Source organism: Miscanthus floridulus, chromosome 9, assembly GCF_019320115.1.
Source record: "Miscanthus floridulus cultivar M001 chromosome 9, ASM1932011v1, whole genome shotgun sequence".
Classification (NCBI taxonomy): domain Eukaryota; kingdom Viridiplantae; phylum Streptophyta; class Magnoliopsida; order Poales; family Poaceae; genus Miscanthus; species Miscanthus floridulus.
Genome location: NC_089588.1, coordinates 26,174,607 through 26,198,561, shown reverse-complemented (window position 1 = coordinate 26,198,561; position 23,955 = coordinate 26,174,607). Strand labels below are relative to the sequence as shown.

At 43.6% G+C, this 23,955-nt stretch overlaps 1 protein-coding gene across 2 annotated transcripts; it reads right to left on the bottom strand.

Moving 5' to 3' along the window:
* Positions 1–2,051: 2,051 nt before the first annotated feature.
* LOC136481592 (putative disease resistance protein RGA4) lies at positions 2,052–23,519 on the bottom strand. Of its 2 annotated transcripts, none has more exons than XM_066478929.1 (5): positions 23,145–23,519; positions 21,798–22,868; positions 2,865–4,995; positions 2,651–2,765; positions 2,052–2,490 (listed from the first exon to the last, which is right to left on the bottom strand). In XM_066478929.1, exons 2-5 carry the CDS (start codon positions 22,845–22,847, stop codon positions 2,352–2,354), a joined length of 3,435 nt encoding a protein of 1,144 aa, XP_066335026.1. In that variant the 5' UTR covers positions 22,848–22,868; positions 23,145–23,519; the 3' UTR covers positions 2,052–2,351. The 2 variants fall into 2 exon arrangements, 1 of the variants encoding a protein (XP_066335026.1); XR_010764782.1 differs by having other exon boundaries at positions 2,364–2,490; positions 2,933–4,995.
* Positions 23,520–23,955: the final 436 nt, after the last annotated feature.

The window sequence follows — 23,955 nt, the reverse complement described above, 5'->3', positions numbered from 1 at the left end:
AATTGCTCACCGTCTAAACTCAATAACCACAGCAACATACAAGCATCCAGAAGCAATCATGCACAACAAAGAAAAGCTATAGATTAGAACAGTACACCAATCAGTATAATATCAAGATGAAAGGTTTGTAAAACTAATCTACGTCTCACTACGAACACACAGACGCGAAGATCACAAAAATTGGAGTTAAAACAAAGAAGTTTTGAATTAAATAAGATTTCCTTTAGTAAAATAATAGATTAAATCTAACCTCAAATCTTAAAAGTTGAAATCATACTTAACAGTAGTATGAACATGTAGATTACTCAATTACGAACCTAACGCAACTTGAACGAATCAAATCGGAGTTAAAACAGGGATTTTATGGCCTAATGAAGATAGTGGCAATTTTGTAAATAGCTAAAACTTAATTTCTGAATTTAAAATAATCAAAATCTGATTTTGAATCTGCCTAAGGACTGCGGATACAATTTTGAAGAAAGACAGGGGCTCTTTAACAAAATCACAGGGACGGCGGGTTGAGATGCAAATAATTGTAATGGCCTTTTTGCAAAAACGACAGGCGAAGGGCTGATCTCCACCGTTGGATTAGATTTGAGCGGCGCGGATTGGATCGGGCGGGGGAGAGACAACGCCGGCGAGGTCGGCGGCGAGCTGCTTGGGTTTGGCGACGGCGTGGAGCAAAAGCGAGGGCAGCGCTGGCTCTAAGATAAAGTAGGAGGGCGGCACGGCACGAGCGCTATTTTTGAGGGCGGAGCAGCGTAGGCAGCACGCCAAGACGCGCGCGTAGGCAGCGAGGATTCGATAGCGGCGGCGGCGGCGGTGTCCGGCTCGGACACGAGCCGAAGGAAGGGGACGACGCCGACCGGTGGGCCTGGGCTGTCAGCGAAACAAAGAGACGCGGGCCGCGATGTTAGAGAGAGAGGAGAGGGAACGCGGACGGCGCGCTGGGCCTTCGGCTTGCTTCGCTGGGCCGCGCGAGGAGCCAAGGAAAGCGGGCGGCCCAAGAGCGGGAGAGAGGGCGGCTGGGCCTGCGGAGAAACCAGGCCGAGCTGGGCCGAAAACCAGGGAGGGAGTAAGTTTTCCTTTTCTTTTTCTAAACTAATTTTGAAATACAAATTCAAATCAACTTGAAGTTTGATTTCAAACCACACAATTCAAACATAATATGCAGCAGCATGAATGCATAGACATGTAGGTAAACCTTATATTTGATTTTAATTTGATAAAATTTATTATTTTTCTATGTTCCATGCACACACTATTGCATAAGTAAATCAAATTCACCTATTTAAAAGTGATGCAAATTTTAGGGTGTTACAACTTGTGACCCTGTGAACTCTGTAAAAGACAAGACTATTTTGAATCGGAACAGAAAAGGGATCGAGGTTCTCCTCCTCCCAATATAAGCTGGCTGATGCTGTTTTGTTGTGAGAGAAAAACATTGTATCGGGGACTATCGCTTTCTCACTATATGAACAAGGCAATGTCCCTGTAGCATGCAGCTCCGTGCTCACTCGGTGCCGGCATGCGATGTGCTTGTTGTACACTCGGTACGTAGGTGTATATATCTATAGACTCTAGACGTAGGAGTATGCATGGTGGCAGAGGCCTTTCCGTCAGCGCCTCACGAAAAACATCGGTTTCGTCAGGGGCCAGGGCTCACATTTTATTTGCCGTAGCGGAAAGGGGTGCAACCATGAGTTGGTTGGCGTTGGTTACACGGACTCAATCCTTGGACCTTAGCCACCAGAGAACAGAGATCACTCGATCAACCAGCAGGGTTGCTAGTTGTGTATGGTCGTGCGTCTCACCACCCTGAGAATAGTGCACGGAAACAGAGTCAGCATTTTTTGTTATTTATTATTATATGGTGTGTCCGTTACCAGGACGCTGTGTGTAGCTGCAATCTCTGCCGCGAGCAGATGTCCAGATTAAAGCCCATGAATTTAACCGAAGCAAGTGTTGTGCCGCACAACTGAAATAGCTCAGCTCCAGGTCCAGCAAAACGTAAACGGGACAGATCAACTGGAACAGAGGAAATCCTATTATTTATGCACAATCAGTTAACAACACAGGGTGACAAATGACTCTGTCGCGGCATGGCATGTACATAGTACATCCGTCTCTGTTCTCAGGCGTGATTCGTTGAACAAACTGTCAAAGGTTCGAAAGCTGCTTCAACGCGTTGCTTGTACAAGTACTGCGCATCGAAATGCATGTTCACATTACGCTCTTGGTCTACCCTTTTGTTGCTGCGGTGCAGTCAATCCATTGATCCGCCAACGAGTACATGCGAACCCTTGTGCTTCAGTCCATTGGTTCGAAGGTGCAGGCACGCTCCTGACGTGTCATCCTGCCTGGTCAGTGCATGCAGGATACACTGCTGCTTCGGTCCACTGATCTGATGGGGAAGCGATGCCGTTGGCTTCACGGCAGTGCAGGCAGGCTTCATCAAGCCAGCGACTCAAGTGACGATAGGCGTTGCAGCTGCACATGTTGATAAAATACGTTACACGGCATGAAATGGTAAACATCTCGCAGGGGGGATAGCCCCAATATGTTATACTACTCCAAGAAGAAATTAATGAAATAGTAGGAGATATTGTCAGGATGGAGGCAAGCAGTTATCTTGTGCAGCCAAATTTACCGGAAGCGTAGGCAGAGGGGCAGACGTTTGTCCGCACTTGTGCGTCGTTCTACCAGCCACTCTTCTTCAATCGGACATATTTTATTGTAAGGAAACCACGTCCGGCGGCTGCTCGCTGCACAAGATACAGAGATTGGAATTGAGACGAGGGAACCAAGAAAACAGACCAAGCCAAACACGGTATCTGGAAATAAAAATATATCGGATGAAGCACCTTGAGCAATTGCAGAGCGACTTATATTTGTCTCAAAGCGGAAAGGATCTCTTGTGTAGAGCACATACCACTTCCTTTGACTGCCTTTATCATCTGCATAGGCTTTGACTTGCTGGATGTGGCTGAACTTGTGCCACTCAGGACCAGATTTCCCTGCTGCTATGGCAGTGAGCAGCGATAAGGAACAATCTAGCTGCAAATACCTTGGGTTCACATCCTGAAGATACTTAGAGACTGTTTTCATGGCATAATCCTCCAGATTGAGTCTCTGCAGTGCAGGCGTGCCCTCCAATACCTTCATCTCTGGACACTCGACGATGACGAGCTTCTGCAGTTTCGGTAGGTTACTGATCCTCTCTAGGTCAGTGTTCCTAAACACCTCGAGGTGGACAACAGAAGCAAAGTTCTCCAAAGAGCTTAGATGCCTGACATCATAGATGCCTAATTCCTTCAAAGCCATTGCGTGGAAGGCAAGGCCAGGTGGCACACGCCTCAACTTGCACATTTTGAGTACAAGCAACTCCAAAATAGGCATCGCTTTGACTTGTTCCTCCCACTCCCATTCCTCCCATTCCACCATTCCCTCAAAGTACAGCTTCTGCAATCTAGGAAATGCAACACCTACCTGATTGTTTGGTTTTAGGAATTCAGGCCCAACACACTTGATGGCTGGGGCCCTTCTAATCTGTACATGCTCCAAGCAGGTGAGCTGACTCAAGCCACTAGGAAGCTCTGTGCAGCAGGCCAAGTCATCCATCGTTAGAATCGTCAAGCTCCCAAGGGGCGTAACTGCTGTCAGCATCATCCAACCTGGGAGCCGCTCACCAAAATACCCTTCAATGTCAAGGTTTTCTAAGCCAAGCGGAGGGCAGAGCTCATCAAAAACCTCCTCGATTTGTCTCTTGGCTTTATCAGAGATCCCTTCTTCCTCTTTTACCAAGAGGCCATCATCTCCAAGCCTACTGGTGCAACCCAGTGAGAGATACCTTAGGCGCTTCTTTCCACCAAGTTTGGCCTGTATAGCAGATGAGGAAGAAGCTACATTCTCCAAGAAACTGATACCAAGTTCTGTTAGCTGGGAGAGAGGCCCAAGTTCCTCCATACTACAGTGATCACAGTCCATGTGGGCTGGAAATCCATATAATTTCCTCAAAGAAGTTAGGCCACTAAATTCCCTTGGTATAACACTTACATTTTTCACTTCAAGTCTGAGAAACCTCAAGTCTTGTAGCAATCCAATGCTACTAGGAAGATTAGCCAAACTCTGACATCCCGAAAGGCTAATGCACTGCAAGAATTTCAACTTGCCTATGTCTTCTGGTAACTTGGATGTATTACAGTTTTCTATTGACAAATACCTCAAATGTTTCAGCTGATACAAAGATTCGGCTATTGCATCAATATTTACACTGTCCAAATGTAGTGTTCGAAGACTTGAAAGAGAAACAAATGAATCACCTGGCTTAATCTTTATATTACCAACTAAAATTAGTGTTCTCAGTGATGTCTGTGTTTGGAGAGAACACCACTCCAAATCATGTTGTTCTGATCCTTTGCTTTCGAGAGATAATCTAAAAAACTTTTGCGATTTAAGTTCGTCAATACCAATTTTACTGTTGTGAGCTATGAATGCTTCATCGCCCAACATGTTATGAGCAAATGACCGAACAATATCATGCATGTTGCAAACCACTTGATCAGCATACCCCATATCTGGCTCAATAAGGTTCCGCTGTATTAACTGATCATAGTATTCCCTTCCTATTTCTTCTAAGTCATCTGATGTTCCATGAACAAATCCTTCACTAATCCACATGCCAATAATGTCATCAACATAAAACAATGCACCCTTAGGAAGGAGGGAGTAGTACAAAAAGCAAGGCTTCAAACAAGGGCGCAGATCCTCATAGCTAAGATATACTGTATAATTTAGCTCTTTAGGCATTTGTGATACTGACCATAGAGAATCATCTAACATCTTTTGCCAGTCGGTTCGTCTTATCCTTTTCTGACGCAGGAGACCTCCCATTACTTTGACCCCAAGAGGTAAACCATCACATTTTTCAACAAGTCTCATTCCAATATCCTTTAGTATTTCGACCTGCGGCTCATCATTTACGTATGTAACAACCTGCAATAATTTTTGGCTAATTAGACAAACAATAATTTATTGTGCAGTGTCGTGATATCCTGTCAATGCAAAACACATCAAGAAAGAAACCTATGCGGTCTCTAGCACATAATTTTTGGTCAGCCTTTTTTATATTATACTCCCACCATTCTAAATTATAGTTCGTTTGACTTTTTTGACACCATGTTTGACCACTCGTCTTATTCAAAAAAAATATGCCAACATAGTCAAATTTAAGTCATTCTTGAAGAACTTTTGTTAATAAAGCAAGCCGCAACAAAAGAAGTGATATTTTACACAAATTTTTGAATAAGATGAGTGGTCAAATTTGAGGTAAAAAAAAATCAAACGAACTATAATTTAAAACGGGTTTAGTACTTTATGCATGTGCAACTAAGTAAAAAGAAAGAAAAAAGGCACGAATGTCGCTTGGGAGACAAAAGTAACAAAGTATTCGCTAGCAATGCTCATGAATCGTGATGAATTCCCCTTCTTTGCTCCTATGACCTATGGAAGTACGGCCTTTCCTAATCTGATATTCGAGTATAAGCGCCACTGCGTCAATTCTGAACCCGCCGGAATGATTCACTACTTGCTGTGATCAGTCATTATAAAATCTGTATAATAAAGTTACAGTGCTCTCACGAAAACAAAACTCAATAATAAGGAAAAATATTCATTACAGGGTGCGCATTAAGGTATGGCCAAGCAAAAATATTATAAAGAATTATTTCAATTACAAGTGACAGCATGTAATCTCCCCGTGCATGACTATTATACAAATAAACAGTTGAAAGCAGTATAGTCTACTCCCAAGAAAGGCGGTTGGTTTAGTTTCAAAATTTGTTCCAAAATAATGAATATTCTAAGTGGTACTAGCCTACTAGGTCTATTCGTAGTTTCTACGCCCACTCTTCATTAAAATTCACCCAATGGGCACTTCCAGTTTCAAAGCATGTACATTAAGGGCCTATTTGGCATAGCTAACAATAGCTTCATAAGCTGTTGTGAGCTATGTTTTTCGTCAAACACCTATTTCTAAAACAGCTTCGTGGATGAAGTTCTTTTTCTTCTCCCCTCACAGAAGGATGAGTTGGGTGAAGCTGAAAAATGTAGCTTATCCCAACTTTATCTCCCACACATGGCCCCCATACGGTGAAAAGGACTGCATGTGCCCGTCGCTAGGACCTCGTGGGCTAGAGGGCCGCCGTCGGGGGCGCGTGATCGGGAGGCGCCGCCGCGGAGGGCGAGCTCCGTCGTCGCCGGTCGCGGGCGGGCGCGACCCCCGCCAGGAGCATGGGCCGTCGTCACCAGCCACCGGGATGGTGGGCTCCATCTTCGCCGGCCGCGGGCGGGCGCGGCCCCCGCCGAGAGCGCGGGCTTCGTCGTATCCGGCCACGGTCGGGAGCGGCCGCCGCCGAGAGCGCGGGCTCCGTCATCTCCGACCGCGAGCACGACCCTTGCCAGCGCGGCCCGCGTCGGGTGTGCGGGCTCGAGCACCGTAGAGGGATGGAGGCGCACCGGCCGCCGGGGAAAGAATGCTCCAAGGGACTTGTATCGCCGTCGGGATGTGCGGGCGCGGTTACCGGAGCCACGCGCGGCCGCCGGGATGCGCGGATGCAGCCGGCACGCCTGTGACTCTGGACTAGGGCACCAGGATGTGCGGGGCTAGTGTCCATGGCCACGGGGATGTGCGGGGCAGGGGACGCGCCGCCGGGATGGGGACGCGAACACCCGGGGCTCGGCGGTCGGCCATCCGAGATTGGGATCGGGCGTTAGGCATCGGGCATCGTCCGTGGAAAAAAGATGGCAACAGGGGGAGAAAAGGAAAAAGGCTAGGGGTATTTTGGTACTTTATTCTTTTTTCCCTCTTGGGAAGCTGTTTTATCAAACGGTGTGAATAAAACAACTCAGCTTCACCTGTAAAGCTGCTCATTGAGCTGAAAATATAAAAAAATCACTAGTGAAGCTGAGCTGTGCCAAACGGGCCCTAATTGCCACCAAAAGTTTAGCGTTGGCATGTGGATTCTTTGCTATATCACGCTTCCACTAGGTTCACGTTGAAAAATCAATTTTAAATGCTGATGTAGACAAATTCATATGTGATGCCTTCTCACGTATACTTCGCAGGCATATGATAATTGGTACAGTGGAGAAAAATATTTTTATACAGTATATTACACCGTGGTCCCTAAACTACTACGCCTTCTATCGTATCAGTAAATATAAAATTACACATTTAGATCCTTAAACTATTTAAGTACCCCAGTTCTGTATGGCTGCGCAGCCATGGCAGCTACGCGGCCACGACGGTTGCTCACATTCGTGCTTGTGTAGCGGTGGCGGCAGCTCGCTTGTGCAACCGCGGCCATGGCTCACGCTCTCGCGCTCCTCGGCAGCAGTGGCGGCATTGACAGCAAGATGAACTCATGTAGCATTTCTAATGTGGAAGAAGATATTTTTATAAAAAATAGTCCCTCATGAAATTTGTTAATATTTGTGCAATTTATGTATCTGGGTGATTTTGTATATAACCCCCGCTAATATTTTATTTTCAAGCAAGCGAGTCTTTTCTCTGCACGCGGGCCTAAATCCATACCCGTTTGTACGAATATGAGGCCCAAACAAAGTTTAAAGACCGGAATGACATACTTTTTATGTTTGGCGACCGGGGTGACACAACTCACAAGTTGGAGGACCAACCATGGAGTTTACTCATCAAAATATTATTTCTAGCCTTAGAATATGTAACACGATGTCATCCACATCCAAACAGACCTAGACCTTTTCCATTCCTCAACATGGCATGCCATGGTGGAACATTATCTGTGTGTTTGGATGAAAGGACAAGCAGGGACGGGACGAGATGGCTCCAGGATGAGTGGTGTTTGTTTGGGAGGCCACAAGGGGCGAGGACATCCCACATGGGAATATTCCCGTGAGATGCGGGTTGCCCAGTCCCCAGATACTTGACGGACGGGGTCGCCCAAGGTGGGACGAGCCCGCTTGCTGGCGAGGAAGAAAAGGAGAGGAGGTGCATGTAGGGGCGGTCGACCAAGAAGAGGAGCACCGGGGGCCACCGTCGCGCAAGCTTGGGGGGCCACTGCCACGCGTGACCTCGAGGGGCCGCCACCGTGAGCGAGATATGAGGAGCCTCCACGCGTGAGTTTGGGAGGCCGCCGTCGTGCAACCTCTGAAGAGCCACTACGTGCGAGCTCGCGGGGCCGCATGAAACAGGAGGCGTGGGGCGTGGGCGCCGATCTGACTAGGAGGAGGCGTAGGGCGTCGCGCTGCGAGCCCTTTGGGCGGCTACGGTTGGGGAAAGAGAGGGAAGGAGTGAAGGAAGAAAAAGAAAGAATAAAAACTACCAAATGGGCCCCACGTGTCAGTAGCGGATCCCACTTTTTATGTCTAGACCAAATAGAAAACGGGTTGATCCCATCCCTCCCCAACCAAAAAAGAAATAGGGTCGCCGCATCCCACAAACCAGAGACAAGACCATCCCACCCCACCTTATCTCCCAACCAAATGCTATATATATGTCTCATAATATCTCTACTAGTGGATCCTACCCATAGGAACCACACATATATGTTGGCCTTTGGCCTATCGTCTCGATTACCCCTCCCTCCCTCTCTCTCTCTCTTTCTCTCTTCTCGCTCCGATATTGTTCAGCAGCCCAATATGTGTGATATACCCTCGCATTGGACTACTGGTTAATACCGAACCACAAATGGATCAATTGTGGCCTGCCACATAAGGATCTATAGTGTGTTAGGGCTCATTTAGAACTGGATGATAGCACGTGACAAGTCTGGGGATCTTGATGATATTCTAGTATAAGTGTGGGGGGCATGAAAGTAGCATTATAAGAGCTTGGGACTTACATTACATCCAAAGACAATTTCGCTAACCTCACAGTGCATGCATTTTGAGAGTCTATGGACCCAGATGACATCATACAGAATAAGTTCGAAGACCGTTTTTTTATTTTACTATAAAAAGCATAGTGCTAAACAGACTTATTATGGTTGCCTTAGTTTGTGAATTAAATTTAGTTGCTAATTCGCCATGTGGTATTGCCTACGTTACAGCCCATGATAGATCCAATCGAACCTACAGATCTCAAGTTCTTTTAAAAAAGGAGGAAGTGTAATACAATGTCCAAATTTTAATTGCTTTAACAAAAAATTGTGAATACCTGCCCTATGTGGAGTCTGCATGACTGCATATGCAGGATATTACAATACTAACATATGGAAGTATGGCATTTTGTTTCTTTATAATATATTTCTACTAGAGAACAGACTTTAGAACGATGTCCCAATTTAGCATTAGCCTCGGCATTTTTTGCCCCCGGGACTAAAGGACCCTTTAGTCCCGGTTGGTAATACCAACCGGGACTAAAGGTCCCTGCCCAACGGTCGTCCGCGGGGCAGGGATCTTTAGTCCCGGTTTGGGTTATGCCCCGGGAATAAAGATTAATCTTTAGTCCCGGTTTGGACCCCTAACCGGGACTAATTATCCCGGCCTATAATTCTGCTCAATTCTTCCTCCCCGAGCCCGAGCCATTCCATTATTCAAACTCACTGCCTCTGTTCTTCAGCTTGCTGTTGTTCTTGCACTCTCCCCCTCCATTGGTGTTGCTCTTCGATTTTGGAGGTAACAAACTTAATCCTCTTATGTTTTATCAGTAGCTTATCTCATTTTGCGATGTAGATGCATGTGTAACTTTATATGTTGGACTTTATTATGATTTTATATGTCATTTTTAGCTCAAAATCACATGATGATTTGCATATATGTTTGGATAAACAAAAGTTAAATTAGTTCATCAAAATCACGCCTCGCTCGTCCTCGCTGGAGCACGCGCCATTCTCGTCCCCGGTGGCTTACGTGATCTTAGAATTAATTTTTCCATGAAATGAAAAACTTAGAAAATTGTTAGAAAATTGTAGAAAATCCGTACTAGTTGAACTTGCGGACCGTGTTCATGTCGGCGAGCATGTTCTCTGCCGAGCGGTAACGGACGTCAAGGAGGAGCTTTGATTCTACGAGGGAGAGCGGCAACGGTCGTGGAAGACCGTGTTCCCTTTCTCGTAGAATCGGAGCTCTTCCTTGGCCAAGTACGGTGCCGTCCGGTGGAGAAATGCTCGTCGAGATGATCACGTAAGCAAGGTCAACTAGTACGGATGGTTATTTATTGAAACATGTTTTTGAGCTATAATTTGATGGATATTTGAAAATATGAAATTTACACTAGTTTGCAAAAATAAGTATAGAAAGTAGATGACAACTGTTACTGGATCCTCGGCCTCTCGTTCGGTTGCGAAACGACTGAGGCCAGAACTCCCTCTCATTATCTGCGGCAAGTGTAAGCAGAAGATTGTGATGGAGTACCGAGTCAAGAGACAGGGACCCAACAAGGGTCGTGTTTTCTACAAGTGCCCGGATCGCGATGTGAGTTTCTTACGCATTTTATAATTATGGCTAATTGACCTGCTTTTCTTGAATATTTTTGACTAAATATTTTTTGGCTTTAATTTCAGTGGGAGGGCAATGGATGCGATGGTTGGTACTGGGAGGAAGATTATGCTACATACGTGCAGAATTTGGGTGCGCTTGAGGTAGCGGATGCTGCTGACGAGGCAGTGAGCCAGCAGGAGAAGCTTATTGATATTCAACAGAAGAATGATTTGTCTGTTTTAGTTGCGTACGATCACAAAATAATTATGTTACTGAAGTGCATTGTAGTTTTAGTTTGTTTAGTGATAGTTGGGATTGCTTACGTTGTAGCCAGGCTTAGTTAATTAATCAACCGTGTGTGTGTCATTTATGTTGTGTAATAAAATACTTAATTATGTTCAAGGTTCTCATAATTTGTCATGTAATATAGATTATGTCACGCCATTAGATGTACAATGCCGATCGTCGCTCCCAAGACTTTATAGAGGGCTTGCACTATTTCTTAGGTGTGGCCGAGGCAAATAAGCGGGATGGTTTCATATGCTGTCCATGTGCCCTATGTAAGAATTTAAAGGAATATTCAAGCTCAATGAGTCTTCATTCACATTTGCTTAAGTCAGGTTTCATGTCAAACTATATATGTTGGACTAAGCATGGAGAAAGCGGGGTCATGATGGAAGAAGGTGAAGGAGAAGATTTAGACATTGATGACATTATTGCTCAGTATGGTGCCTTTGATGATACTACAATGGGGGGAGATGAAGAAGAGGTAGCGGTAGAAGATGATCTCGGTGATGCTCTTGGCGATGCCATTCGTGATGCACAACAAGAATGGGAAAGTGAAAAAGAGAAAGTTAAGTTGGAGCGCATGCTTGAGGATCATAGGAAGTTGCTATACCCGATGGCCGAAGAGGGGCAAAAAAAGCTGGGTACAACACTGGAATTGCTACAGTGGAAGGCAAAGAATGGTGTATCCGATAAGGCATTTGGGAATTTATTAAACCTCATAAAGAAGATGCTTCCGAAGCCAAATGAATTGCCCACCACTACGTACGAAGCAAAAAAGGTTGTCTGCCCTTTAGGATTAAAAATCCAGAAGATACATGCATGTCCTAATGACTGTATCCTCTACCATGGCAATGAATACGAGAATTTGGATGAATGCCCGGTATGTAAAGCATCGCGGTATAAGATCAGGCGCGATGATCCTGGTGACGTCGAGGGTGAACAACGTCCTAGAAAGAAAATCCCTGCCAAGGTTATGTGGTATGCTCCTATAATACCACGCTTAAAACGTTTGTTCAGAAATAAAGACCACGCAAAGTTGTTGCGGTGGTATAAAGAAGACCGTAAGGTAGACAATATGCTGAGACACCCAGCTGATGGGTCCCAGTGGAGAGCGATAGATAGAGAATTTTCAGAGTTTGCAAATGAGGTTAGAAACTTAAGGTTCGCCTTAAGTACAGATGGTATGAATCCTTTTGGACAGCAGAGCACTAGTCATAGCACTTGGCCAGTTACTCTATGTATCTACAACCTTCCTCCATGGTTATGCATGAAGCGGAAGTTCATTATGATGCCGATCCTCATCCAAGGTCCGAGGCAACCTGGCAACGATATTGATGTATATCTGAAGCCATTAGTTGAAGAACTTCTAGTTTTATGGAACAAACCAGGTGTACGTGTCTGGGATGAGTACAAACAAGAACACTTTGACCTACGAGCAATGTTGTTCGTAACCATCAATGATTGGCCTGCTTTAAGTAATCTTTCAGGTCAGACAAACAAAGGATATAATGCATGCACACATTGTTTTGATGACCTTGACAGTATATATTTGAAAAGATGTCGAAAGGTCGTGTACCTTGGCCATCGTCGATTCCTTCCTTTGAACCACCAAGTAAGAAAGAAAGGGAAGCATTTTAAAGGTAAGCCAGACCACCGGAAGAAGCCTCATAACCGAACCGGGGAAGATGTACTCGCAATGGTCAAGGATGTGAAAGTAGTATTTGGAAAGGGACAAGGCAGTGAATCTGTTCCCAAAGATGCTAATGGACATGCACCCATGTGGAAGAAGAAGTCCATCTTTTGGGAGCTACCCTATTGGCAAGTCCTAGAGGTCCGCAACGCAATCGACGTGATGCACCTGACAAAGAATCTTTGTGTGAACCTGTTAGGATTCATGGGTGTGTACGGGAAGCCAAAGGATTCACTTGAAGCACGCCAGGACTTGCAGTGCATGAAAGAACGAGACAACCTTCATCCAGAGAAGACAGGTGATGGACGTCATTACTTAAGTCCTGCTAGCTACACGCTTAGCAAAGAAGAGAGGGACAGCATGTTCGAATGTCTAAGCAGCATCAAGGTCCCATCGGGATTCTCCTCCAATATAAAGGGTATAATAAATGTGCCAGATAAAAAATTCCTAAACTTAAAGTCCCACGACTGCCACGTGCTTATGACGCAATTGCTTCTAGTTGCTTTAAGAGGAATTCTACCTCCACATGTACGTCTAGCCACCGTGAAGCTATGTGCATTTCTCAATGCAATTTCTCAGAAGGCAATCAATCCAGTGGAACTAGCTACTCTACAGAACGATGTGGTTCAATGTCTTGTCAGCTTTGAGTTGGTGTTCCCTCCATCCTTCTTTAATATCATGACACACATCCTAGTTCATTTGGTGAAGGAGATTAGTATTCTTGGACCTGTGTTCTTACATAACATGTTCCCCTTCGAGAGGTTTATGGGAGTCTTGAAGAAATATGTGAAAGTCCGTTCTAAGCCTGAAGGAAGCATCGCCCAGGGCTATGGAACAGAGGAGGTCATTGAGTTCTGTGTTGACTTTATTCCTGACATTGCTCCGATTGGCGTTCCCGAATCACGACATGAGGGGAGACTCAGTGGTAAAGGAACTTTAGGGAAGAAAACATATATTGGCATGGAAGACGATTATTTCAATAAAGCACACTACACAGTTCTTCAGAACTCGTCATTGGTGCATCCGTACATCGAGATACATAAGGAGTTCTTACGATCCAAGTTTCCAGGGAAGACTGAAGCTTGGATTAGGCGTCAGCACATGAAAAGTTTCAGTGGTTGGTTGCGAAAAGAATGTCAAGGCGATGACAATATTGATGAGCAACTGTATTTGTTGGCTAGGCAGCCATCGTGGCATATCCTCACGTACCAAGGGTACGAGATAAATGGGAATACATTTTACACAGTTGCCCAAGATAAAAGGAGCACCAATCAAAATAGTGGTGTTCGCATAGATGGCACAGATCCAAATGGGAATATACAAACATATTATGGCCGCATAGAAGAGATATGGGAACTAGACTACGCACCTAATTTTAAAGTCCCTTTGTTCCGGTGCCAATGGGTGAAGCTGACCGGAGGAGGGGTAACAGTCGACAAAGAGTATGGAATGACAACAGTGGACCTCAACAATATTGGATACAAAGAGGAACCATTCGTCCTTGCTGCCGATGTGAGTCAGGTGTTCTATGTGAAAGACATGTCTACAAAATCAAAGAGAGGAAAAAACGAAGACATCAACTCAATGATCAATGAGCCAAAGCGCCACATAATTCTTTCTGGGAAAATAAATATAGTAGGAATTGAAGACAAGTCAGACATGTCAGAAGATTACGAAAGAAATGTCCGAATTCCACCCTTCATAGTGAAGAAAGATCCAAGCATCATGTTAAATGATGAAGACACTCCATGGTTACGACAAGATCATAACCAAGGGTCATACGTCAAGAAGAAATTCACTGTTGTGCCCGCATGATACAACGATGCATGTTTAATATATTATGTTTTAGAGACGGATATTATGTAATATGTTTTCGGAACCCTAGATTGTCTAAAATTGAAAAGTTTTGAATACCAAGTTTGTTCATATCATCAATATCTACAATCCTTATATAGACCATTTTTTCATTTGAGAAAGCTTGAACAAAATGTAGTTCAATTTTCACAAGTGTGTGACATAGTTTTAGAAAGTCTATAAGAGATAAGGAAAATTGTGACTAGTGTTTGATAAAAATTTCTCAAATGGGAAAATGAGCTATGTAACAATTGTAGATCTTGCTGAGATGATCAAACTTGGTATTCAGAGTTTTTTCATCTGAGGTCATTTAGTGTCTCATTTGAGCAAGTTTGACCAAGTCAAATTTGGTCAAATGAAAAAACAACACTTTGACCCTAGTATTATGGACTCTAAATGACTTCGAATTGAAAAGTTTTGAATACCAAGTTTGTTAAACTCAAAAAGATCTACAATTGTTGTTTTGGTCAACTTTCCATTTGAGAAAGTTTGGACGGTTCAAATTTATGATTTTTAAATTTCGACGCCTACAAACTAGTTTTCGGAACCCTAGATTGTCTAAAATTGAAAAGTTTTGAATACCAAGTTTGTTCATATCATCAATATCTACAATCCTTATATAGACCATTTTTTCATTTGAGAAAGCTTGAACAAAATGTAGTTCAATTTTCACAAGTGTGTGACATAGTTTTAGAAAGTCTATAAGAGATAAGGAAAATTGTGACTAGTGTTTGATAAAAATTTCTCAAATGGGAAAATGAGCTATGTAACAATTGTAGATCTTGCTGAGATGATCAAACTTGGTATTCAGAGTTTTTTCATCTGAGGTCATTTAGTGTCTCATTTGAGCAAGTTTGACCAAGTCAAATTTGGTCAAATGAAAAAACAACACTTTGACCCTAGTATTATGGACTCTAAATGACTTCGAATTGAAAAGTTTTGAATACCAAGTTTGTTAATTTTGGTCGAATTGAAAAAACAACAATCCTTATATAGGCCATTTTTTCATTTGAAAAAGTTGTACAACAAAAAATACTATATTTTCTTTATTTTTATAGGTTTAACAAAAATTTCCTGTCAATTTTGGTCAAAAACCGAGAAAAAATTGAAACATTGACGTTACAATAATGTGATAATAAATTTCCTATCGAATAATATTAGTTTTATTAATTTTAAGTTACAAATATATTTTTGCATTAACAAAATACTTAGTATTAGTAACATTTATATTCTATATTCATAAAAGAAATTAAAAACTATAGGTTACAAAATTTTCCTTTTACAATAAATAATTAGTTAATCAATAGAATTTTTTAAAATAAATATTGCAAAGTATTGAAGTTGCTATGGAATTAATTGATTAACCTAGTATTAAACAAAATCAAAATCCCAGGTCTTTCCAATTACGCTGGCGGGTTGCCAAAATTTTCAGGCCTTCAGTCCCGGCCCAGACCAAGAACCGGGACTAAAGGGTGAGCGGCAATTTCGGTGCCCGCCCAAAATACTTTTAGTCCCGGCTAGTAACACCAACCGGGACTAAAAACCCTTTAGTCCTGGCTTGTAAGGCGAGCCGGGACTAAAGGGTTGGACCTTTAGTCCCGGCTGGTAATACCAGCCGGGACTAAAGGGTTTTTAGTCCCGGTTGGTGTTACTAGCCGGGACTAAAGGGTCCCGGCCTATATATATCGAACGGTTTCATCTTCTACCTTTCGATCTACACGTCGATCATCGCCGCCGCCACCGCCATCTTCGATCTCGCCTCCGTCGCCCCAGCCCCGCCCGGCCGTACATCGAGCTCGTCTCTGCCGCGCCGCCGTCGTCTTCTACCCTCGCCCGGCCGCGCCATCCGCCCGGCCCCGTCTCTGCCCGCACCCGAGCCCCCTCCGTCGACCGCTTCCCGCGCGCCCGGCGGCCTCGTCGTCGAGCCCCCCGCCGTCTCCGCCGCCGTACGTCGTCCTCGCGCGATCGAGGTGCTCAGCTCGGCCCCGCGCGTGGCCGGCCAGCACGCCCTGCCGGCCCGCGCCATCCGCCTCGATCCACAGCCTGCTAAGCTTATTAGCTTGCTCTCGGCCGGCCTATATATATCGAAAAATGTTAGATTTAATTAGTAGTTTTTGATATATGTTAGATTTAAATGTATTAAAATTTAATTAGTACTTTATTTAGATAGTTTTTTTAGATAGTTTTTTATTATAGTATTTGATATATGTTAGATTAAAATGTATTAAATTTTAATTAGTACTTATTTAGATAGTTTTTTTTAGATAGTTTTTTATTATAGTTTTTGATATATGTTAGATTAAAATGTATTATCTATTACTAGTTTATCTAATTTCATGTTAGATTTATTTAATTGGATTTAGTAATTATATATTCTATCTCTCTCTATATATATATCTAGAGAGAGATTCTATATGTATACATATGGTACTTAATTAATTATTTCTATATGTATATATACATGTACTTATTTTCATGTGTTGAGAGAGAGAGAAAATTGTATCTAGAGAGACATTCTATGTGTTATCACATGCATATCTAGAGATATAGACATATGCACTTATTTCTATGTGTTGAGAGAGAGAGAAAATATATTGTATCATTCTATGTGTATATATATACATGTACTTATTTCCATGTTTTTGGATCGAAAGTGTTTTTGATTCGATTCCAAAGCCTATACCTTATTATTGTTTATCCTTATGAAATATTATGTGTTATTATATTTAATTGGATTTAGTAATTCTATATGTGTTATCACATGTACTTATGTTATGTACCATAATAATTCTATCTATGTGTTATCTTGAAGATACAAATGGCTGCTCCGGATGATAACTTGAGTGATGACATAATGGCGGATATTATCAACGCCGGCACCAATGTGGATGTAGATGACACGAGTCAGTACTTTGCTGATTATGAGGATATCCTGAATATGCCGGTGGTTGAAGATCAACAAATTGTCGCGCAAGAAAATACTGGCGAGGTATATTCGATTATCTATCATCTCTTATAGATGCATGCGTACGTATATTTGTTGTTAATCGTTGTGTTTCTACTCATGTAGCCGGTCTCTGGATCTACATCAACCATCGACAAAAGTAGGAAAGTCCGAGGGCCAAAAAAGCCATTAGAGGGCCGTTTCATAATATCAGAATTCGACACCGACACCGGCAAACCATTGGGACCACATGCTCAGACATATGTCAATCAATGTGGGTTCATTGTAAGGGATAGGATCCCAGTTAGTGCTCGTGAATGGAAGCAGAAGATATCCGCTCCTAATGTTAGTTTTGTATCTGATCGTGATAAGAACCTAGCTTGGAGAGATATCACTCAGCATTTCACATTACAAGCAGATGATGCTTTGAAGGAGCTAGTGAGGGATTGGACAATGAAGAAGATGGCAACATTGTTCCAGAGTTGGAAGAAGACATTGTATAAAAAGTTTATCTTGAAGAATGCTACGCCGAATTTCAATGCTAAGGCGTTTGTCAAGTTGGAGTCCCATTGGGATGCCTTCGTAGAATACAAGACATCTCAAGACAGTGAGGAACGTGTGATGAGGAATCGGCAGAATGCCCGACAGAAGCAATACCATCATCGCATGGGATCAGGTGGTTATAGGAGTGCTATTCCCAAGTGGCAGAACCTAGAAGCAGAGATTACTGCCAAGGGAATCATACCTGAAACAATAGAAAAGAACTGGCCTCAACGCGCGAAGAATTGGTTCTACGCTCATGGGGGAAGCCTAGACCCAGACACTGGCAAGCTAATTTTCGGCCAAAAATTGAGAGAGCAACACAGAGACTAGCTCATGCTAGGGAAGAAGCTGATAGTGGTGTTTTCAAGCCCAACAGAGAGAAGGATGAATTGACATATGCCCTAGAGAATCCCGAACACGGTGGTCGAACAAGAGGCTATGGGGCGGTTCCGTGGCTACACGCATTCCCAGCAGACAAGGATACCTACAGAAGCCGCCAGAGAAAGAAGGATGAGGAGGCAGAACGAATTCGTGCATTGGAGCAATTTGTTGATGAGTCACGACAAGCATTGCTTGAATCACGTGAACGAGAAAAATCTCTTGAGGCAAGAATGCAGGAGGAGATCAAGAGGCAAGTGCAGCTAGCAATGAGTCAAATGCAATCGCAATCAACGCCGGGAGTCACCATTAGCCCCGTTGGTCAGATGAAAAGCAGTTGTGCTTCTACGGAGCTGCCAGTTATTCAAGACGACGCTGGGTTGCGCTTCCCTGTTGATGACATTACCGAGCCTCTAACAAAATGTGAGCTGCACATTCCAGATGGTAATGCATCAATCATGGTGGCTGTCGGGGTTGTATCTCCAATAGACCGAACGAAGACACCAAGAATCCATGGGTCAGTTATTCAACCTGGATATGCTAGCGTCTCGGTCGATAGAGTGCTCAAAGGTTACAGCAATGTTCCTCTTGACATTGAAGGCGGTGATGGGGAGAAGACACTAGGAGAAACAGAGAAGACATTTATTCAATGGCGCAAACGCTTCATCATCATTCCTGGGGCGCCACCGCTTCCCCTACATCACCCTAGGTACGAATGAAAGTGAATGAAATATTATTTTCCATTAATTTTCTATTGGCTTCAAAAATAATTGACACACAAATTGTTTTTATAGCAGGGTCTCTCCCCAGCCTAGCCTAATCATTCATTCCCCATCTCATCACAGCGTCGCGGGGGGCGAGACGACTTCATCCCCACGGCGATCGCCAACTCCTACACCGGCCCCATCGCCTCCACAACGATCTCCAACTCCTACACCGGCCCCATCGCCTCCACAACGATCTCCAACTCCTACACCGGCCCCACCGCCTCCACAACGATCTCCAACGTCTCCACGCCGGTCTCCACCAACACTGGCCTCATCGCCTCCACGCCGATCTCCAACACCGCCCCCACCCCCTCCACAGCGACGCACTACAAAGACGTCTAAGGTCCCGGCGGCAAAGAAGACCCCAAGAAAAAGAGTTATTTCTCAAGAAATACTTCCTGAAAAGACTGATGAGCAAATAGCAGCTGAAGAAGACAAAAAAGTAAAAGATTTTTTTATAGATATCAAAAACAAGAGTCAAGCAAAGCTTAAGGAGAAGCCGTACTTTTACATACCACGAGATGTGCTGAGGCAGAAGGTCGATGCTCACAAGAAAAAGATGATTGAACTTCGTAAGCCTTCGCCACTATCAGACTATGACCGCTCCCTCGTGAAGTCACATGATGCAGATAAGAAAAGGAAAAGAGCATCAGGGAAGGATGTCCCACAGCTCGGACAACAGAAGCAACCAATGCAAAATCTTGTTGTTGCTAATGAATATGGTTCCAACATAGAAGTCTATCGACCAGACAACTCTGGAGAAGTGTCGGTTCAAGCCCTTAATGCTTTTTTTAAAGATACTGGTTTAACCTTGGATCAATTGACGGGCAAAGCTCCAATCCAGAACCTGGAAGTTGATACCTGGAAGACTTATAAATATGGCAAAAGTCTGTACAACCCTGCGGCTCTGAATGAATTGGGTACGCAAATGTACTTGCTCAACAAGTGGTACATGCAGGCGTGTGGCAGGGGTGAGCAGTGGATCTTTGTCAGATTTAGAGACCATCATTACTTCCGTGGCGATGACATCTTACATATTAGTTTCGAAGAATTGCATCAACTATTCCACTTGGACGCTCTGGACAAATCAATCATGAGCTCCTTTTGTTTGTAAGTGATTCTTACTTTTATTTAATAAACTCACTTCCATGCGTACGTGTATATAATTATCCTCACATGTAACTTATATTTATATATAGATTCCAGATGTCAGAGCTCCAAAGAATACAAGACACCAGTGTTGGCTTCATTGATCCTTATATCGTATTCAAAACCGATATTATTGTCAAGGACCACTGGGTATCTGAAGCACAGAGGAATATCATGAAGTTCTTCGTGAAGCAGCACGACAAGACAACAATACTTTTCCCGTACAACTTTGAGTAAGTGTTAATAATAATGTAGTCTACACATTTTATGTAATATCAATACAACTTATATGCATGTACGTGTGTGTATAAACCAATGCAGTTTTCACTGGATACTCATTGTCATTGAGTTAAACTCAAGTCGGTTACTAATCTTTGACTCGTTGAGAAAAGAACGGGCACTATACCAAGATATGCTAGATATTATCCAGGGGTAATTTCGATCTCTCGCGCACAACTATTATTGAATAGACTTTGCCATAATTTATTAACGATCGTACATTATTGGTCGCACAGGGTTTGGAAAGAGTTTATTCGGCAACATCGCAAGGATTGCAAGGCACCACTTAATGTAGTTGAAATACCAGTAAGTTGTACTATATACACTTCCCCACGTGTTTAATTGCTATATCGTACTTCAATTTACGTGTGAGATGATGAGAATAATCTTCTTCTCGTACAGTGGTGTTTGCGGCAGGAACCAGGTAATAACTTGTGTGGATACTACGTTTGTGAATTTATCACTGCGCACATAAGAAGAACTCCTGAAGATGTCCTCAGAGTACGTATATATCAATATTTATTTATTTTTAAAAGAATATATATACATATATGTGTATTAATACTTTTCCTTTTATTTCAAATGCAAGACTGAATGGTTGAAACGAAGGGTCATGCAAAAAGACCATCTGAAAGCAGTTCAAGAGTCAATAGCAGGATATCTTCTAGAAAAAGTGCTAAATCCCAACGGCGAGTTCTACTTTGATCTTAAGGAATAAATGATGTAAATTAAATGTTTATTGATATCGTTATTTTCGAGAACAAGATTATGAAAGTGTTGTATATACACATATATATATATATCTATAATATATATAGTTTCATACTTTATTCGAATATAATAATGCTCAAGATGAGAATTAGATGTAATTATATGCATGCGTGTATTTATATTAGCAACGTAGAATACGTACATAAAAACATATTATATATTAAACAAATACGTGTAACTGAACTGAAAACAAATTAAACAAAAAAAAAGAAAAAGAAAACGAACCGTTAGTCCCGGTTGGGGTTACCAACCGGGACTAAAGGGTGAACCATTAGTCCCGGTTGGTAACCCCAACCGGGACTAAAGGGTGCGCCAGGTTCGCTCGGCTGGAGGGCCTTTAATCCCGGTTGGTGTTACCAACCGGGACTAAAGGTCCCTCTTTAATCCCGGCTCGATGACCCGGGACTGAAGGTTCCACCTTTAGTCCCGGAATCGTTGTCCCGACGCGGTAACCGGGACTAAAGGCTGTTACCGCCCGGGACAACAGGTCCATTCTATAGTAGTGGTCACCACCGTAGAACTAGATGTTGAAACAAATAAGAAAAATAGAAGTTGTTGCCAGGACAGGGAATCTAGTTCCCACTACTAAGATAGAAGCAAAACTAAAGTGATGCAGCTAGAAAACAAAATGCATAATTAAAGAAAAGTAATTAATATATGGATTAACTTGTACCTGCTTCTTGAGCAGCAACCATGCATCTTCAAGCCCAAGTTTGTCAATACGATGGTAGGGCTCCTCAGCCTTCATCTGACGTGCCACTATGTCATGCCTTGTGGTGACCAGCACACGGCTACCTTGAGCTAGCATGGCATTGACAAAGGGAGTTCTAAGCACACCTTCCCATATATTGTAGTCCCAGACATCATCCATTATTAATAAGGTTTTGTGTAACTTCAAAGCTTCTATTAGAGTCTGTTCCAGTGCCACCTTTGAAATTCCACAAGCATGGTGGTTTCCACCGGCTTCGATAATAACTCTCCTTAGCATTTCAGTATTGTTGAAGTCTTGGTTGACACTCAACCATATTTTCTTCGTGAACTCATGTTTTATGACTTCACTGTTGAAGATCTTTTGAGCAAGGGTGGTTTTACCAATCCCACCAATTCCCACAATGGAGAAAATGATTATTTTGTTGGATTTGTCGTCGTCAGTTGGATACTTCTTTGTTAGCATTTGTACTAGATTTGTTGTGTCCTCTTCGATCTTCTCACCAACCAAACCAGATTCGTCAAGCCCCCCTGACGTCTCACGGGTACCAGAAGGATATGATACCACGTTTCTTCCACGATCCTCATAAGTACCAAGGTTCATGAAGTTGAATGATGCACCACGTGCCTTGATGTCATCTAGCTTCTTGTTAAGGTTCTTGATGCGGCTTCCAATGTCGTGGGCATGTAGGGGATTCCGTATGCAGAAGAGCAATGGGTTGAAGCATCCGGCATCATGCCTTTGGCCTCGCTCCATGGCCTTGAGCTGGCACAGGTCAAGGATGTCAGTGGCATCATACATAGCATTCCTTAACTCTATCCCCCATGCTTGGACACTTTGGTCTGTGATGTTCCTCCTATCAGCATCAGCAAGGATGTTCTTCAGATCCCGAAGCTTGACGTCCATGTTATCAATCTCACCGGACACTCCAAGCAACATAAGCACCTCATCTGCCGCCATCTGCATGAGCATGTTTTGGATGTAGGACGCCAAAGCATCTAGGACACCGGCCATGATTGAGAACTTCGATTTTTGCTGTAACAAAATGAGAACAGATATTGATTTCAACACGGCATTTTAATTTTATACATAAAAGATTCAATCATCTGCCATCTATTATTGCAGCCATCGCGGCACTACTAATAACTTCTCGTTCATTCATACAACTACATGACAGTGGCAACTATATGCGCAGATCTAGGTAGGCATAAGCAGCTGCAGAAACCTAACAACTACATCACAGTGGGCACTATATGCGCAGATCTAGCTACGCATAAGCAGCTGCAGAAACGTAACGGTTAAGGAACGAACCAGAGGTTGACGAGCTGAGCAATGGCCAGAAGCGGTGAGGTGGTGCCACTGTTGTTGTTCTTGGTCGTGGAACAGGATCTATTGGTTAATGGTTAGACAGGCATCGGCATGGACATCGTCGACCTAGCCCACCTCATATTACTGCTGGATTGCGGCACGCCAGTGAGTGAAGAAATGAGGAGTAGCGAGATGGATTTAGGTTCCGATGTGAGGTTGTGGCCTGCAAGAATCGCAGTAGCTGCTTGGTGGATTTGCGGACAGCTTCGATGGATTTGCGGACTGCGTCCTACTTTATTAATTCCACAGCGGAGCCTTGGATGCTAGAGTAGCTCTGAGCCACCACGTGAAACGGCAGCCAATGCATTTGCGTGCAGTAGCGCGGGGGTACCGCAAGATGCTTTCTCATCGCACGAGATGACAAACAAAGACTCGCTCACAGCGTTGGTAGGATAAACAGACCAATAATGCAACTTGGCAGTGGCCGGCTCGCATGCCTCCAATAATGCAACCGAGGAGGTGGGCAGGAAAGTGCGTGACAGCTTCGATGGATTTGCGGACGGCGTCCTAGTTTTTTAATTCCACAGCGGAGCCTTGGATGCTAGAGTAGCTCTGAGCTACCACGTGAAATGGCGGCCAATGCATTTGCTTGCAGTAGCGTGGGGTACCGCAAAGATGCTCTCTCATCGCACGAGATGACAAGCAAAGACTCGCTCACAGCGTTGGTAGGATAAACAGACCAATAATGCAACTTGGCAGTGGCCGGCTCGCATGCCTCCAATAATGCAACCGAGGTGTTTGCCCTAACACAACC

Bases quoted from the DNA above. Each gene is read 5' to 3' on its own strand.
- LOC136481592 (XM_066478929.1), bottom strand. From the start codon at position 22,847: ATGGCCGGTGTCCTAGATGCTTTGGCGTCCTACATCCAAAACATGCTC. The intron at 4,996-21,797 runs GTACAAGTTAAT...AAATTATTGCAG, and splicing joins GGTTGCTGCTCAAGAAGCAG to GTTGTTACATACGTAAATGA. The intron at 2,491-2,650 runs GTAAATTTGGCT...CAACATGTGCAG, and splicing joins CCCCTCTGCCTACGCTTCCG to CTGCAACGCCTATCGTCACT.